Here is a 16247-nt window from a genome sequence, read left to right on the forward strand (position 1 = left end):
AGCTAGTATAAAATACAGTTATATTCGTTTTAACCATCCGATCTTACCTCTCAACGCTTTCATATGGGCTACTGCCATACGCAGTATGGTGAGCTTGTCGGGCTTGCGGGCCAGCGCGGAGCATGTTGGCACCATGTCCGACAACTCTGTTATGTACGCCGTCATCTTGTTTCTTCGCCGCCGCTCGATCTCACAGTGGTTCTCCCGGCTAATAGATAATTTGTGTATTAGGCAAGATTTTTTTTAAATCAGTGGCGATAATTAAAATATGACCAAGTGATTATAAATATCAATAAGGAGTATTCGGGTCGGGTAAACCTAATTTTGAATTAGACTAATCACAATGAACATACTTAGGTATATATGTGTTGAGCGAATTTCGGAATGGCTGTCACAGTAAATATTCGGGTTTGGATTATTCATCAGTATTCAGTACAGTACAACCGTATGAAAGTGTTTTAAACATTCGATAAACTAAGCTTGACCTTTTAAAAATGTAGATGAATCTATTAATAGCCAACGTAAATAATAATAATAAATATTATAGGACATTCTTACACAGATTGGCCGAGTGTGACGAGTGTCCCACGGTAAGCTCAAGAAGGCTTGTGTTGTGGGACTTGTGGGTACTCAGACGATATACAGGGTGTCCCAAGACTATGGGACATGAACGGAAAGTACTTTAAATATCGTGGATAGGGTATTTTGCTAAAAGAAGACTTTATTTTATTTTTAAAACTAAGTAAAACTGCATTCATAGATTTTTAAATAATTACATGGTTAAACCGGGAATCAAACCCGCTACACGAGAAAAAAAAATCATTCTGTAATTTTGTCATACCGATCGATACGTTTCATCATAAGGATTATTTTTTTCTAAATAACATAGTGTCGGACATAAAAGGAAGACCATGAATTTTAACATTTTACATAGCATACTCCTTAGCCTTAAATTTTGTCCATGCAATTTTTCAAAAAAAAAAAAAAAAAAAAAAAAAAAAATCTTTAAATGCAGTTTTACTAAGTTTTAAAAATAAAATAAAGTCTTCTTTCAGCAATATATCCTATCTGTGATATTTTAGGTACTTTCCCTTCATGTCCCATATTCTTGGGACACCCTGTATATAATATACAAATACTTATATACATTGCCTGTGTGGTGACGGGTCAAGAATTTCACCACCCCCTTTCTTCCCGTGGGTGTCGTAGAAGGCGACTATGGGATATGGGTTAAATTGTGGTGTAGGCGAGAGGCTGGCAACCTTTCACTGCAATGCCACAGTTTCGTTTTCTTTTAACCCCTTATTTGCCAAGGGTGGCCCTGAAGCTTTAGTGGTTTCATGTGCTCTGCCTACCCCTTTATGGGATACAGGCGTGATTGTATGTTGTATTTGTACTTATATACATAGAAAACATCCAGGACTCAGGAACAAATATCTGTGCTGATCACACAAATAAATGCCCTTACCGGGATTCGAACCCGGGACCGCAGCGTAGCAGGCAGGGTCACTAGTGTCACTACGCGCTAGGCCAGAGCGGTCGTCAAATAAATAAGAGGTACCCAAACCCAATATTGCCGCCTATAGCTTTGAGTCGCAAAAAATTGCCGTTGATCTTTTCGTTTGATTATTCACGGCTATCGATCGGAGCGGAGATTTCAATTGCCTAAAGTCTCATTTTGTGCTAGATAACGATAACTCGATGTAGAAACAGTAGAAATCATATTTAACCGACACGATACTCATGATAAGCCTAAGGAAGGACGGCCTTGCCTTGGTGGTACTTTTACTACTTTCTTGAGTTTCAGATACACATTTATATTACGTTCGTAATACAGCTAAACTCATTTAGTGTAATTTATAACAAAAATTTGGCTAATAAGCTAATTAAATAAAATATAAAGGAAAAAAACTCTGTTTTCCTTCTAACATTAGAACTTAAATTTATATTAAATGAATTTAGCGACAGGGCTGTAAAAGACAAGGGTACTACATGTTTTTGCTTGACATTACTGTATACGTAGGTACCATGTTATATGTATACTGTAACAAACCACACACCTATGTCCTATAGGTATATCCATTCTCTTATCTGAATGATTACACGCCGAGGCATCGTAAACAAACATCTAAATTGCCACTGCAGCTCGTATTCTCGGCACAGGTTCATAAAATATACATCATTATTGGCATTTTAAGGTAAAGGAAAAGTGCAGGTATCGCGTGATAAGACACGTTTCCAATCACACGCCAACGCCACATTGACGGTGGGAAAAATGGAAATTATTTTCCATTTGATGAATGCGTTATCTTATTAATAATTATGTCCATTAAACGAAATAGCATTAACACAGCTATTTGAATGTTGTTAATAACGGGGTCAATGAATAAATGACAAAGTAGATTTTATCCTAATGTTTTTCTAAAAGTGGACATAAAGTGGACATCCATTTTATGTTTAATAAATAATATGCGTAGCGCAAGTAGAGACAAACTCAATAAATGTATAGTACACTATACTCTAACAAGATAACCTGATAAAATTGACAGTTAGTCTACGTACCGCGTATAGTATGTCAAGTTAAATGTATGAATAGTAAGTGGAGAGGACAGCCATAACATAATTTTAAACAATAAGACTAATAAATCTTGCGCAGGTAAGTCCCGGAATCGATGCTATCTTTCGAGCACGGCGACAATAGATGCCGTATCCAATGGGACATTGATATCATTCTAAAAAACTTTTTTGTACTTTTACGGTTTCCTGTTTTTATAAGCCTATACTTATACTATAGATCCGTAATGTTGAACGTCATCTTGCCCATACTAATGACATAGTTATGTAGCTGCTAGGGATGTATCGATCGAGTAGTCGGGAAAGTCGCCTATTCTTCCACATTATTTTGTAGTCGGCGATTAGTCGGCATTTTGAGTGACAGAAAAACAGTAGGTACAAAAATATAGTTTACGATACAAGTGCGAAAAAAAGGAAGTTCGAAACGAGTGGCGATAAATTAAAACACGACCGAAGAGACTGTTTTAAATCGATACGAGTTACGAATTTTGTTTTGCACGCGTATCGTACGACGTTTTTCAGTACTTACAGATGACCCTCCGAAGTTTCGACCTGATAAATAATGAACCACTTCTCGCACTAGAGCGTAAAAAAGCACCATCTGTACTGAAAAATATCATACCTAAGACTATCGGTTTCATAGGCAGGGTCACTGCGCAAACAGCACTTAGCTACTTCAATTTAATTTTGGGCGTCTCGTACAAATAAATAACCGTGTTGGTAGACAAACATGGTTATCTCCTATTTTTCTCTCTCAGTTACTCAAAGGTTAGCTGGAAGAGAGAAGGTGAACTTATCCCCTTAAGGGATCTTAAAGAGATAAGTTCGACTTTGTAGACATTTACAGTGGAAACTGTATAAGTGGAATCGCAAGGGACCGGCTGTTTGGTTCCGCTTATCCAGGTTTTCCATTTATTCAGTTTTCCACTTAACCAGCAGAGCAATCATGGTCGCGCGATAAATGATAAAACATCGGGCCGTCCCTACCGCACTTACAAATAGTGCGATAGGGACAGCCTGATGTTTTATCATTTATCACGCGACCATAATTGTCTGCCTGGTTCGAATAAAACGTTTTCTCACTTACAGAGGCTCTCGCTAACAGAGGTTGTGGATGCTAGTAATGTCGCTTATAGAGGTCACGTATATGGTCAAATAAACGATCAAGACTTAAATAATCACCTTTTATCTAACATGAATGTACACACAAACGTGTATGTAGATATGAATTAACAAAAATAGGTATGTAATCCTGACTTCAAAAAGCAACACTGTACTCGTAAATAATCCACAGTACTCGTATACAAAAATAATATTTTTCCTTTGTTATGAAGTAACTTATATTTAAACAAAATCACTCATAATATTTATTTATGCAAGAGAAACCAGTATTATGGTTAAATACATAGATGTACAGATTGAAAAAATCCAATTTTTTTATTTATCCCGAAGAGATACACACTTGATTGTATGCTTCGGCATTGCTTATCTCAGCATGGCACCGCATGACCGCACCACAGCTAAAACCAAACTGAACGATGTGTAATCTCATACAAAATTAAAACACAAACCATAGTGTTAACGAAACAAACTACCCTCCTTGTGATGGTTTATTAAAAATACAAATTTTATAACGCCAAGTTTTTCCACTCATAGAGGTTTCGGAGACAGCTGATTCCAGTTGCAGAGGTAAAAATAAGAAAATTCCGAAAAAATGGATTCCGCTTATAGAGGTCCCAAAATTCCACTTATAGAGGTAATTCGTTGCTAAGGGACTGGAACCGAGAACTTAGGTCCACTTAAAGAGGTTTTCCACTTACCCAGGTTCCACTTATCCAGTTTCCACTGTATTATAAATTCTCTGTAGGTACTTTATGTAATTTGTTTTGTGCAATACAGTGTTTTACTACTAAGTACTACTAAAAAGCCAAACAGGGTGTTAAAAATGTAAAATGTACTTAATATAAAAATTCTCATAAACTTTTGAACCTATAAAAAATAATTAAAACTGCGAACTTAGGTCTAAAAATCTCATTAAAAAAACACCCAAGCGCAGACGAGTCGGTAGTCAGCCTAGTCGGCCAAATCAATAGTCGGAGTCGGTACATCACTAGTAGATACTACTAGCGTAGCCCTGCTAGCTATAATAGCGAGATGCTGATTCTTTTAAAAAGTTGGAAACGTGGAGGAATTTTGAATAAATAATCTGGCGCAAAATTTTAAAACATGACGTATCAGGACTAGAATCAAAATTTATTTATTTGTGAGAACGTAGGTACAGTTTAGGTACGTAGCTATTTTAAAAACTTTAGTTACGATTTACGATGCTATGGTATCGAAACCACTGCCGCGTTCAGGCTTCGGGAGGGCCGAACTCCTAGCCCATACTGACTCTATCGATCGAATGTGATCGAATCACACACACACACTCATGCGCGGATCCAGGATAGAGATGGGTAACTACCCAGGTAAATACCCGACGGTGGGTATTTACCGGGTAAATACCCGATATTTACCTACCCGCGGGTAAATACGCGGGTATTTTCATTTTTCATCCAAATTTGACGTTTTTAAATGGTGTTTGGGCTAAAATAGATTAATTTAAGTCAGTCTTTGTAATTGTACACATAATGTTTATTCAAATTGGGAACGAATAGGTAGCTATGAGATAAAATGTGATTTTAGTGTATCACTCCAACTATAAAAATCGTGTAATATCATTCTCTGACATACGGAAATAATTTCAAATGCTTTTAGTATAAATTATAAGTTTGATAAATTAAAACTGTAAATAAAAATATGTGAATAAAAATATTTAAAAAATCATTTTCAAGCTCATAACTCATACATAGTATGTTTTATGACAAAAATGCATATAAACTTTTTTGTAGGAAATTGTGTCTACTTTAGTTCGTACATACAATACTTTTCGATATTAATGATAGTTTCCATGAAATATGAAAAAAATACATTTTACCCCCCCTAACCCCACCATAACCCACTCCAACCAGTACTAGGAAGTTTATCTTTATCGTATAAATACGACTAAATTAATACAATCTAAAAAGCACGCATAAAACATATTTTTTTAATTATTTTTAAAAATATACATTAAAACTTCTGTAAACTTTATTGTATATTCGACTGAACAGTTTCGTTTTAAATTTTGTATAATAATTACAACCACTAACTTAGTATTTATCTCCATTTTAACACAAATCAGCATGTGCAACATGAAATGAATCTACCCGTCAATTTGGGTAGATACGGGTAAATACCGGGTAGATAGGTATTTACCGGGTAAATACCTGGGTGGGTAGATTGGGTATTTACCCACGACCCATCTCTAATCCAGGATCCCCCCCCCTGGAGCCTCAGTTGGCCATACAAATAGACCACGTGACCCCCCCTGGGGCACCGGGCCTTTACCACGTGACCCCCCCCTGGGCACGAAGCTGGATCCGCGCTTGTCTACTTTGATATGTTGTGTTGTGCTCTATAATGTATCGATAAAATATGTATGTATATCGTAACTCCATAAATGAGAAGTCCCTATGAGAGCTCAAAAATGCTACGAAAATTCCTGGCTTTGCACATGTATGTGTAGGTTAGATAGGTACACAACATTCCAAGCCAGGTGTAAATCAAAACAAAATACCTATCTGGCACACAACTAGATACTTTGTAGTCACTATCCAATACAATATTTTAGAGCTTTGAGTATTGAGACTGCATCCATCTCTTCCTCTAACATTCATGATTATACGAGTAAACAACGTACCTACAACCAATAGCATAGAACAGGAGAAAGTCTCTCAACAAAGTAGATCTACATTACATATCTGCAATCTAGTTAACACCATGGTTAGAGAAATGTATGGGTGGCTAACAACCACTAATTTTAGAAAAGTATTGGGCCTCACTTAGTACAGCCTTGGCACTCCAGATAAAATGATTTTGATTTTTGAACTTCTTACCTTGCAAACCTCTCTTTGTCTTGAATATTGTCCTCCTCCATCCTTGTATACTTCCCCCCACTTGCGTCGTCTTCATCGGATCTGTCAATACAATACATTTATTAAGAGAAGCATGAAAAGTAAAATAAGCAAAAGATCCATTTCGGAAAGGTGAAAAAATTATCTGACATCTGTAATATTTCAAAATTAATAAAAAATGTCTCCATTTTGGAAATAGAGTAATGTTTGCAGTTTCTGAGATCCTTTGATGTGGCAATGAATAGTATTATAAAGACTGTTTTTGTTTGTATAGTCATGTTAAATGGCAAAAAGATCTTATCATAGGTACTGAAGTTTAAAATCTAGACTGGTGATAGTGTTTAGTAAAACATCCCACTTTGTTGCTTACCATAAAGGCGTAATTTGCTTGTATCTTTATACAAATAAACTGACAAAGCAGCTTCATATCATAATATTGTCTTCGGTTACGGCGATAGTTACTCATGAAATAAAACTATGGCTATAAAGTTTGATAAGCCTCTGGTTCTTGCTAAGGAGAAGCGGTATATACCCAGAATGTTGCGCAAGGCCATTGAGATCAAGAAATATCCAAACTTTAATAGAGAAGATGGCTTTACTTTACCACCGGCTTGGGATCCAGTAGTACATCTGATAATGGAACAAGCACGACGAACATTGTGAGGCATTTGTGTTGTATGGTGTTGGACATTTGCAGTTTGTTTTTGTCAATTTTGTGTAGATTAATTGAATGTTTTTTCACATAGTAATGGTAATTTTTTTGAATATTGTATAACTAGCTTTATTAATAGTGTGTGAACACTGTGAACCTGCCTTAAAAATCTATATTATTTATGGTCATGGTTCGTTAATATTTCTTGTATGTGGGTAGCTTTTGCACATTGTAATTTTTCCTCAGTCACCCGTTGCCAACGATTACTGTAGTGTTCGAAACGTCGGGATGAATTTTTTTTTCCATAGTTTTTTTTCCATAGTTTTATTTCATCAGCTTTACAGCAATTGACTGAATTGACAAAGTGGAATTTTTACTATAAACTCACTCACATTTAAAGTCAATCATGCTTATTTTTATAACATATTGGCAGTTTAAGCTAAAGGCAATAGAGTAAAGGTGTTGTTTATGATGATAAGGATGAAATCCAACTTGAATAACCAAATGAATCATTATTAATTACATGATACTGAGAAATAAACACATGCAGTTGGTATAAATGCATATTCTCCTGGGTCGAGCAAAAACTTTTTAGTATTGAAAACAATATTTATTTGTTTACAATGCTACAATTACTGAAAAACATACATCAAGAAGTTTGAACTATACTCTCACTAAAGTTTTAACCCAAGACCAACAGCAGGCAATATCTTTTTCATCACACCCGCACTTTAAATGTGCACGCAGGCGGAGCGTGAGTTATAGAAAAATCGTTCTCCCAAGGGAATAATGAAATTTCTTGTACCATACTTAACTTTTTTACATTTATTTACATATTTTTTACATTGTGAGTGTGATGAAAAACATTGTGTGTAACTCGGGGAGTATGAATATTCAACTTCCTCCCCTTGTTGCACAATGTACTATTTAATGTGAACAATTTACAATTATAGTTTTGAAACCTGAAAATCTTCAATTTAGTAAGAAGAAACTGGCATTCCGTTCAATTCTATTTTGGAGGTAATCAACGATTTATTATCATTAGACTTATATTGACCGGGATATAGACCGTGATTACCTTTTTGATTTTTGTCGATTTATTATCATGTTCTAAGTTCCCAACACTACCCACACTGCCTTAAGGGTTGTTTATGTATTGATTAGTGTATGGTATTAGTTTATAAATACATTTGCTACCAATTGTAAGAAATATCTTGGACAATAGATAGGTATGGCTTGGTGGAATTGGATATTATTTTTCCATGTTATAACACTATTTTTTTAATTATAATTACTTTTAAATCGGGACTTAATCACATATGACTGCATATTAAACTGACCTCCAATGGCTTGAAATGACATAAACACCTTCTGACAGCCACACAGAATAATTATGTGTAATAATTGTGAAAGTTTTAATAAATTTTTTACAAAAAATCCATAAAAAAAAGTTTATGAATGTTAACTATGTCATTCTGTTTCTTTAAGTAGCATACCCAAAAATTAACAGAGTAACTAGAATTATAAAGACTTAAACATCTTTTGTGATTAATATTGCCAATATAAATCAAATTCGACTCCATCAAAGAGGAATGCCAACACCTCTTCAACCGTCTACAAATACTTGTAAGAATTTTACAACAGTTTGTCCTATCAAAGACCTACATTATCAATAACTTTAATAAAATTTATACAAAACAAGTTGATTGCTATGTATACATTGTAAATGTGGTGAGGATGTTAACATCTAAAATACCTTTTCTTTAAGTATTTAGATGAAATATATGCCATACACAATTGCTGTGCAGCAAAATGCTGTGTTGCATAGGATGTATAATATCAGTTCATGAGTGACACACATTGCAAAATTAAATAAGACTCACCCAATACTGCCAGCACGGCGCTTTTGTATATCCTTTGCTGGGTCAGCCCCTACAACAAGTACTAGCTTGCTTATTTTATGCAATATGAATTTACAGGCACAAAATAGTGTTCAGTAATATTTAAAAATTATGTATATATATTTAATTACCTTCTTTATGGCATAAATGTTCAGTTATGATCAGCAAATTTTTAACATTTATTGCAAATTAAAATTAGGTCATGTTATGTTCATACATGAAACACTAATCACAGAGCATTACATTTTTAGTGACTTTATACCTCTTAAAAAAACTATAAAAAACTATTGTGTAAAGTACAACAAAGTACGTTTGGGAAAGTTAACTTAAAAGTTTACCACCTTATAGTACGTAGAAAGCACTCGTTCGAGGAATTCGTAATTATGTTATGAAAACGACTTGACCTTAGTCAGCAACAATGTACAAAAACAAACCATATCTCTTCAGCTATAGTAAAACTGTTTTATGAAAAATCCGATGAAAATGAATAATAAATAGAAGTATCAAAATTTTTATAAAATATGAAAAAAATAGATGTGTTATTCAGCTTATAACGTTGCTAACAACTCGGGACAACGTCAGTATGGTCGATAACATATAACGGATGCTAGAACAACTTGAGAATACTAAATAATATGCATTAGATTACCATCTTTACATACACAATGGCTAGCGATCAAAGCGAATCTAAATGATGGAGACAAAATTCATTTTAACACAACGAAATAAGAACACCAACCGGGGATATTGGGAGCCACGGCAGACATCGGTCAATAAACTCATTAGTCCACGATATGGTATCACTTTCTAATAATACAATTTACTGTAAATCACAATAAAATAATTACATCAATAAAGTACACACTGCAAACGTATGTTTATCGTAAACTGCTCAACATAAGCGCCATTTTTATTACTTTTGGCATTTTCTACTAGACATTCCAATTCTTGCCAATGGTAATAGTTTTTTTCTACCAAATTTCAATTTTTTTACGAGAGAAGTGTATAAAACATTGAAAATGAACATGAAAAATTACAAATTATGTATACGAATACAAAAATATAATTCTAAGAAAGACTCTGAAGTTTATGTTAGTGATATAAATATACTAAAGTATCTAATATTTGTTTCTGGCAACATTTATTAGAGCTGCCATATTTCAACGAGTATTACCATCTCAAAAATTTCGGCGCGCGAAGTTTCAAAATTATATCTGGCCACAAACACTTTTTTAAGTAATAATTTAAAAGTAAATAGTTATTTCAGAAAATAATATGTCAAAATCTATAATATTTGGCAAAATAAATTATTAAAATTATGATTTACATGTGAGGAAAACAAACCAAATGCACTAATGTGTCACGAATAGAATATAATGGAAAAACAGCCAGATGTGTTATCTGATACTGGCACTATTTACAATATTGTGTCCACATCTGAAGTTATTACAGATAACAGTCAGCCAAAATTAGACAATCTTGCGAAAAAAGCTCTTCAACTAAGGTAACCCGACTCGTATATAAAAGGGATTGTAAGATAGGTATACACTTGAGAAGCACTTGAGGATAAAAACGAATTCGACGTACATAATTGAAGGCATATTTGAGCATCTATACACATAGGTTAGAGGTGGGGACACTGGGGAACAATACTAAATTTCAACGGAAAAGAAGTCATTCTTAATACAATCATCAATTTATCTTACTTTAAATATTCCTTGTAAGATACCTATACTATAGGTACATTGTGTTACAGATGTTATCTCGAAAAGGATTTCAAAGCCTGTGACATAAAATGGAGTTTGTTCGTCGCAGCGGCATTTAGCTTCAGATACGAAAGCTGCCTAAAACCGTTTCCTCCAGCTTTCTTAAAAAATGGGGTGAAGGACATGGACGAATTGGTAATTCAGCTTGAAGTGTTTAAGTCATTTTTGTCATGGACATTTACACTGACCTAACTAATCTACCGTAGTCCTATATAGTATTTATAACCTAGGCCAGTCCAGAAAGGTTAATCAAATCTATCTGACCCATAACCCGTATCAGACGAGTTTTATGAAAGTTCTCTAAAACATTAATATGAACAGTTAGGAAGAAACGCATGAATTTATGATAGATATAGACGGTCAAAAGCAAATCTTGGCATTAAAAAAGGCATGAAATTCAAAAATTTTATGGGATATAAACCTTCGCCCCTACATTTTTAATTTGCTTGACCGTCTATAAATTGCTTGTCCAGAATTACACTTTGTTTCAGTTGAGCGTTGTTAGTGATGTCCCAGCATTGGATCTCGTTCTTGAACAACTGGTAAACCTAGATGACTTGAGCAAAGTCAGTGATATTATACACCTACTGTTTTATGTTCTTGTGCGGCTAAAGGAGCCCGTACTTAAAACCTTGCAACAAGATACAGTAAGTTGTTATTTTTTATTTTGAATATTTACAGGAGAAATCTTGTGATCCTTACAAACCCCCTTTTGATGTACTTGCAGTATGAACACATTTTAAATTGTGTTGACTCTGTTGAGCCTGTACCAAGACCTCAGTACATTTTCCAAGTGTCGAGTACTTCCAAATCGAACGCCGAGCAGAAATGGAAGGAGATGTCGAAGAACCACAACGTTTTCTTCGCATACCATGGAAGTCACTTGGAAAACTTTTATTCGATGCTCAGTTTTAGTGTGCAGCAACATTTAAATAAGGTACGTCTATTGCCTACATCGCCTATAGAATTTGGATATTTTAATACACTCGGAAACGCTGTTTTTTATAAGCTGCTGGGAAAAGCGATAGGTAACGATAGGAATGAAAAAGTGTTAAAAATTGGTAAAAGAAAACGATTACTCATCCCCATCTTTTTAGGAGCATTCCACGAAACACTATACCGTTGTCCCGTACATTGTACAACCGCTAGGATCTTTATCTTGCACAGAAACATGATCGCCTGCTTTAAACGCTGACAAAAAACATCGCAACACACGAAACATAAAGCGTTTGTATTGTACGGGAAAGCCCATGGAATGCTCTTACCTAGCGTACCTAGTATGTGACGAAGTCCCCTTTTCTCCTTCCACCTCGTTCTATCTTTGGACTTTGTTTTCCGCTAACTCATGTCATCATATATGGGCCCCACCGCCGTCTTAGTTTTTATCTCTTATTTGGATCTTATATAACGCCGTGTGCCTGCTATACGGCCACAACTCAAAATTTTTAATTTTCTGGATTATTGCAGATTCGTATTCAAAATTGATCAATTTACGACCTTATTTCGAGAGCCATAGCAAAAAAGGTCCTTAAGAGCCTTTTTCTGACAAGTGGCCGTATGGAATTGACCATAAATTGTCAGAAGATTCCCTGCAATACGGCCACTTGCCAGTTTGTTCGCATGTAAACCGACGGCCGTTTTGAGTTGTGGCTGTATAGCACACGTTTTAAATGTAAGTTTTGAGTTGCGTCCTAAAAACTTGAGTGATAATTGCGATAAATCCCTTTAAATATTGTGTCAAACAGTCAGTATCACACTTATTATTACAAAATTACCAGCCCGACGCCGAAACTACTGCACAAAATGATTAAACAAATCTCAACTTTCTTTTCTTACAAGTGCAGTTCAATATGTCTCATTATTAAGGTCATAATTATTTTTACCAGTCAGTACACGTTGTTCTCTACTTAAATTATTAAAAAACTAGACTTCAGATGCTCAACGGCATTTGTCGAAAGTGTCTTAGTTGTCAAAGCGGACCCCAGGCTCCCATGAGCCGTGGCAAATGCCGGGATAACGCAAGGAGGATGATGATTTGTCGAAAGTGTCTTAAGATCAGCCCTTTTTCCGCTAAACTTGGTTATGGGGCACTCGAAGGCTATATGGTGCACCGTCGGATCTGGGTGGCCACACTGTCACTCCACAGACTCGCACCATCCCCATCTGCACCACAAAGATGAGCAGTTTCCGATGCCTGCCCTGATACGGTTCAGCCGACACCAAACCTGTCGAGGCTCCTTAAATCACACCGGTCGGGCCCCAGTATCGAACTCGTACAGCTCTGTAGGAAGAGCTCTGGCTACCCAGTCCATTATCCATGCCTCTACGGGCCTTGAGGGGGTAGTCGAGACTTCAGTCTGAGAGCCTTTAGCGCGTCGAGGTCTCGGTGGATGGGTAAATTTGTGTCTGCTCGAATCTTGGCGATTTCACGAAATAGGCACTTTTCTCGGCGGAAGTTTAGAGGTAAAATATGAGTCAGCACCGGCAACCAGTGTGTGGGAGTTGGTTTTAGGCAGCCTCTGATGAGTCACATAGTGTGGTTCAGCTGGGCGTTACCGCGGTAGTATGGGTGCTGTTTAGCCACACCGCTGAGCAGTACTCGGCAGAGGAGTAGACTAGGGATAGCGCGGTTGTCCGAAATGTTGCTTCGCTGGCACTCCAGGTAGTTCCAGTAAGCTTGTGAATGATGCTGTTCTGGGTCTTGACCTTCGCAGAGGCTGGTCAGGTGTTCCTTGAAATTCAGGCTTCTATCCAGGGTGACACCAAGATAGGTAAGGTACGTAAGCTACAAAGTTTTATTTGTTTCAATTTTAAATAATTAATATTATTTGGTAATGACGTATTATAATGTTGATGATTATAAGCTAGTTACACATAATTATTGCTATCGTTACTGTCAAAGTTCGTAAATAAAATTATTTTAACTATTTGGTGTTTTTTCATATATATTTGCATGATACCTTTATCGAATAATATCGTTTAATTTTGGACGCATCTCAAAATCATAAAAAAACGTTTCTGCAATACAGCCATAACTCTAAATACCTGTCTTTCAGGCATTGTATCTCAAAAAAAAGATTTTTTTTGCGAAAAGTGGCATGATCTTATGGAGGGTTATATAATTCCGAGTAAAACTAGCTAAATTTCAAATTCATAGACCTAAAACTCAAGAAGTAAGATCCTATTTAACAGCCTCAACTATACTCTTAAAACTTTGAGACGCGATTTCTCGAAAAAATGGTTTTTTGAATTGTGGCCGTATAGCAGGCACACGGCGATAAGTCTATAATAGTTAGTTGTTACTAAAATATAGTATACCTAATGAAAACAACGTCAAATTTTATTCCAATCGTAAACTTTTATAATCTAGCAAAGTACAATGGTCGGAAACGGCTTGTACCTAACCAGTGAGCTGAGCGCAAGCCTGCCGTACAGCCGCGGTGGGTTCGGCTGGGGTGCCAGCTGCATCGGCGGACACATCTCTTGCGTGGCGCTCTGCGAAGTCATCGACGCACCTGAAGGCATCAACTATCAAAAGCCGACAAGCTCCAATGAAGGTTAGAAATTCTGTAAAATTTACAGCAATGTAGGTACCTAACACTATCTACAGAAAAGGGCAATGATCGGAAACGGCCTATATATCTCAGTACAGTGAGTTGACCACCCTCAGCCTACCGCAAAAGGGCATTGAATCACTACCGTACAGCAGTTGTGATTTCGGCTGTGGCAAGACATTGCCAACTGCGCCGCACTGTGCAAGGAGTGCAAGGTCATCGACGCACCGGAAGGCTTCAACTTTCAAAAACCGAGCTCTAATGTGTAATATATCCGATCCACCTCTCAGACTTCTGTTGGTTTTCTCAGCCTATCGAGAAAACCATAAAATGTAAGATAGCACCTTTGCCTACCTACACTTTGCTATCTTACTGTTTATGTGTGATCAATCTTTAACCGACTTTTTCTTTACCCAGAAGGGGGAGGTTCTGTATTAGGGTTAGTGTTTTTTTTTATGTAAGTAGGTATGTTCACCGATTACTCCGAGACCCGTAGTCTGATTTGAATAATTAATTTTTATTTGAATAGTTAATCTGGTCTGGTGCATGAGGAATTGAAAGAGCTCTTTCTGCTCTTTTCAATTTATAAGGCAGTTTCAAGTGTTCCGTGAGTACTCGCGGTGCCTATACGAACCGCTTTGAGTCATTTTTTTTTTAAATGACTGCGATAAGAAATATGTCTTCAAAATATTTATTATTCTGACGATCGTAGAATCCTGTAGCGATTTCGGTGTTTATTAAACTTTTAACAGAACATTACCTTCCAAAAACCACCAAGTCTGTAACCTTGCCACGAGATGGACGCTACAGATGTATGTTTTTTTAATGTTATTTTCTTTGTAATTTTTTTATGATTATTTCCTAATATAGGTTATTCCGGAGACACAGCTGGAGCTGGATTCGAAAGGCACGCTGTGAATCCCAGAGCTGCCGCTCACTACATCGTTACGAACAGCGACCTGATACGTTTGCGCTACATACTGGTCTATGCAAAGCAACCGACTTTCATGAGGTTTCCAACCACAAGCGGTAACAGGAACAATGGTACGACTTTAAATACTTACAGTACGATTAACATCAGTTAACGATTCGGGTTTTATATATATTTTGCTCGCACTTATGCGATCCCGATATGAGCCGAAGCCGAAGGGTCGTAAACGCCGAATCGTTAACTGATTTTAATCCCACTGCAATACATTCAGAGAAGTTTAGTAGGTACTTTCATATTTACTTTGTAGCGCCCTCAACAACAACAACAACAACAACATCAAATCTTCTACTCGCATTTTTTGTATTCTTGAAAGGTGAAAGGTGAATGTTTGAACGCGAACTTATTTTGCAGAGCGCGGTCTATGCCAGTGGGTTTCAAGACATAAACTGTTTTCGATACTTCTGGGATACGGATTAATGCTGGCGACCATTGGATTTGCGAATAACCAACCAGTGCACCACTATTACGAATCATTATTGAGTAAATTTGATTTTTAAAAAGCTTGATTTCCAAAATGATCATAACATGAAGTATGGTATAGTTTTTGTTCGATACTTATGTTCTAAATTGACCGTAAGTAGTGTTGTAGTTTTGTAAGGTAACTTACAAAATTGGAATAAAGAATTTTTTATAGCCTATCATTTTATAATTTTGGTTATGTTTTATTTAATGTTTTTGTTTCTTAAACAACGGTAGGACAGTACACTGCTGTTTCAAATAATTTCTTAGTACTTAAATTAAGTATAATATTAAGTACCTAGGTTACGTATATAACTAGCAACATGCTACCAGATTGTTTTTATTTCTAACAATT

General features: G+C 36.1%; 2 protein-coding genes across 6 annotated transcripts in view; one reads left to right on the plus strand and one right to left on the minus strand.

The window, feature by feature from the left end:
* The window catches only part of LOC125225326 (aryl hydrocarbon receptor nuclear translocator homolog), a 30503-nt gene extending 20470 nt beyond the window's left edge, over positions 1-10033 (minus strand). For 4 of the 5 annotated variants that reach the window (XM_048128975.1, XM_048128974.1, XM_048128973.1 and 1 more), the window contains exons 1-4: positions 9862-10033; positions 9105-9153; positions 6552-6632; positions 48-208 (exon numbers count right to left, since the gene is read on the minus strand). In XM_048128975.1, coding sequence (XP_047984932.1) covers positions 48-208; positions 6552-6632; positions 9105-9153; positions 9862-9889 — 319 coding nt within the window. In that variant the 5' untranslated portion in view covers positions 9890-10033. The remainder of the gene's footprint in view (positions 1-47; positions 209-6551; positions 6633-9104; positions 9154-9861) is intronic. The other variant, XM_048128976.1, reaches the window with a different exon arrangement.
* Positions 10034-10416: 383 nt separating this feature from the next.
* On the plus strand, positions 10417-16094 carry LOC125225622 (protein mono-ADP-ribosyltransferase PARP16). Its single transcript, XM_048129427.1, has 7 exons — positions 10417-10626; positions 10879-11023; positions 11380-11535; positions 11616-11825; positions 14259-14445; positions 15313-15486; positions 15785-16094. The coding sequence occupies exons 1-7, from the start codon at positions 10499-10501 to the stop codon at positions 15928-15930; spliced, it is 1146 nt and encodes a 381-aa protein (XP_047985384.1). The 5' UTR covers positions 10417-10498; the 3' UTR covers positions 15931-16094.
* The last annotated feature ends 153 nt before the right edge of the window (positions 16095-16247 follow it).

This window comes from Leguminivora glycinivorella, chromosome 4 (assembly GCF_023078275.1).
Source record: "Leguminivora glycinivorella isolate SPB_JAAS2020 chromosome 4, LegGlyc_1.1, whole genome shotgun sequence".
In the NCBI taxonomy this organism is placed as follows: Eukaryota; Metazoa; Arthropoda; class Insecta; order Lepidoptera; family Tortricidae; genus Leguminivora; species Leguminivora glycinivorella.

Bases quoted from the DNA above. Each gene is read 5' to 3' on its own strand.
- LOC125225622 (XM_048129427.1), top strand. From the start codon at position 10,499: ATGGAAAAACAGCCAGATGTGTTATCTGATACTGGCACTATTTACAAT. The intron at 10,627-10,878 runs GTAACCCGACTC...ATTGTGTTACAG, and splicing joins AAAAAAGCTCTTCAACTAAG to ATGTTATCTCGAAAAGGATT. The intron at 15,487-15,784 runs GTACGACTTTAA...CTTATTTTGCAG, and splicing joins AAGCGGTAACAGGAACAATG to AGCGCGGTCTATGCCAGTGG.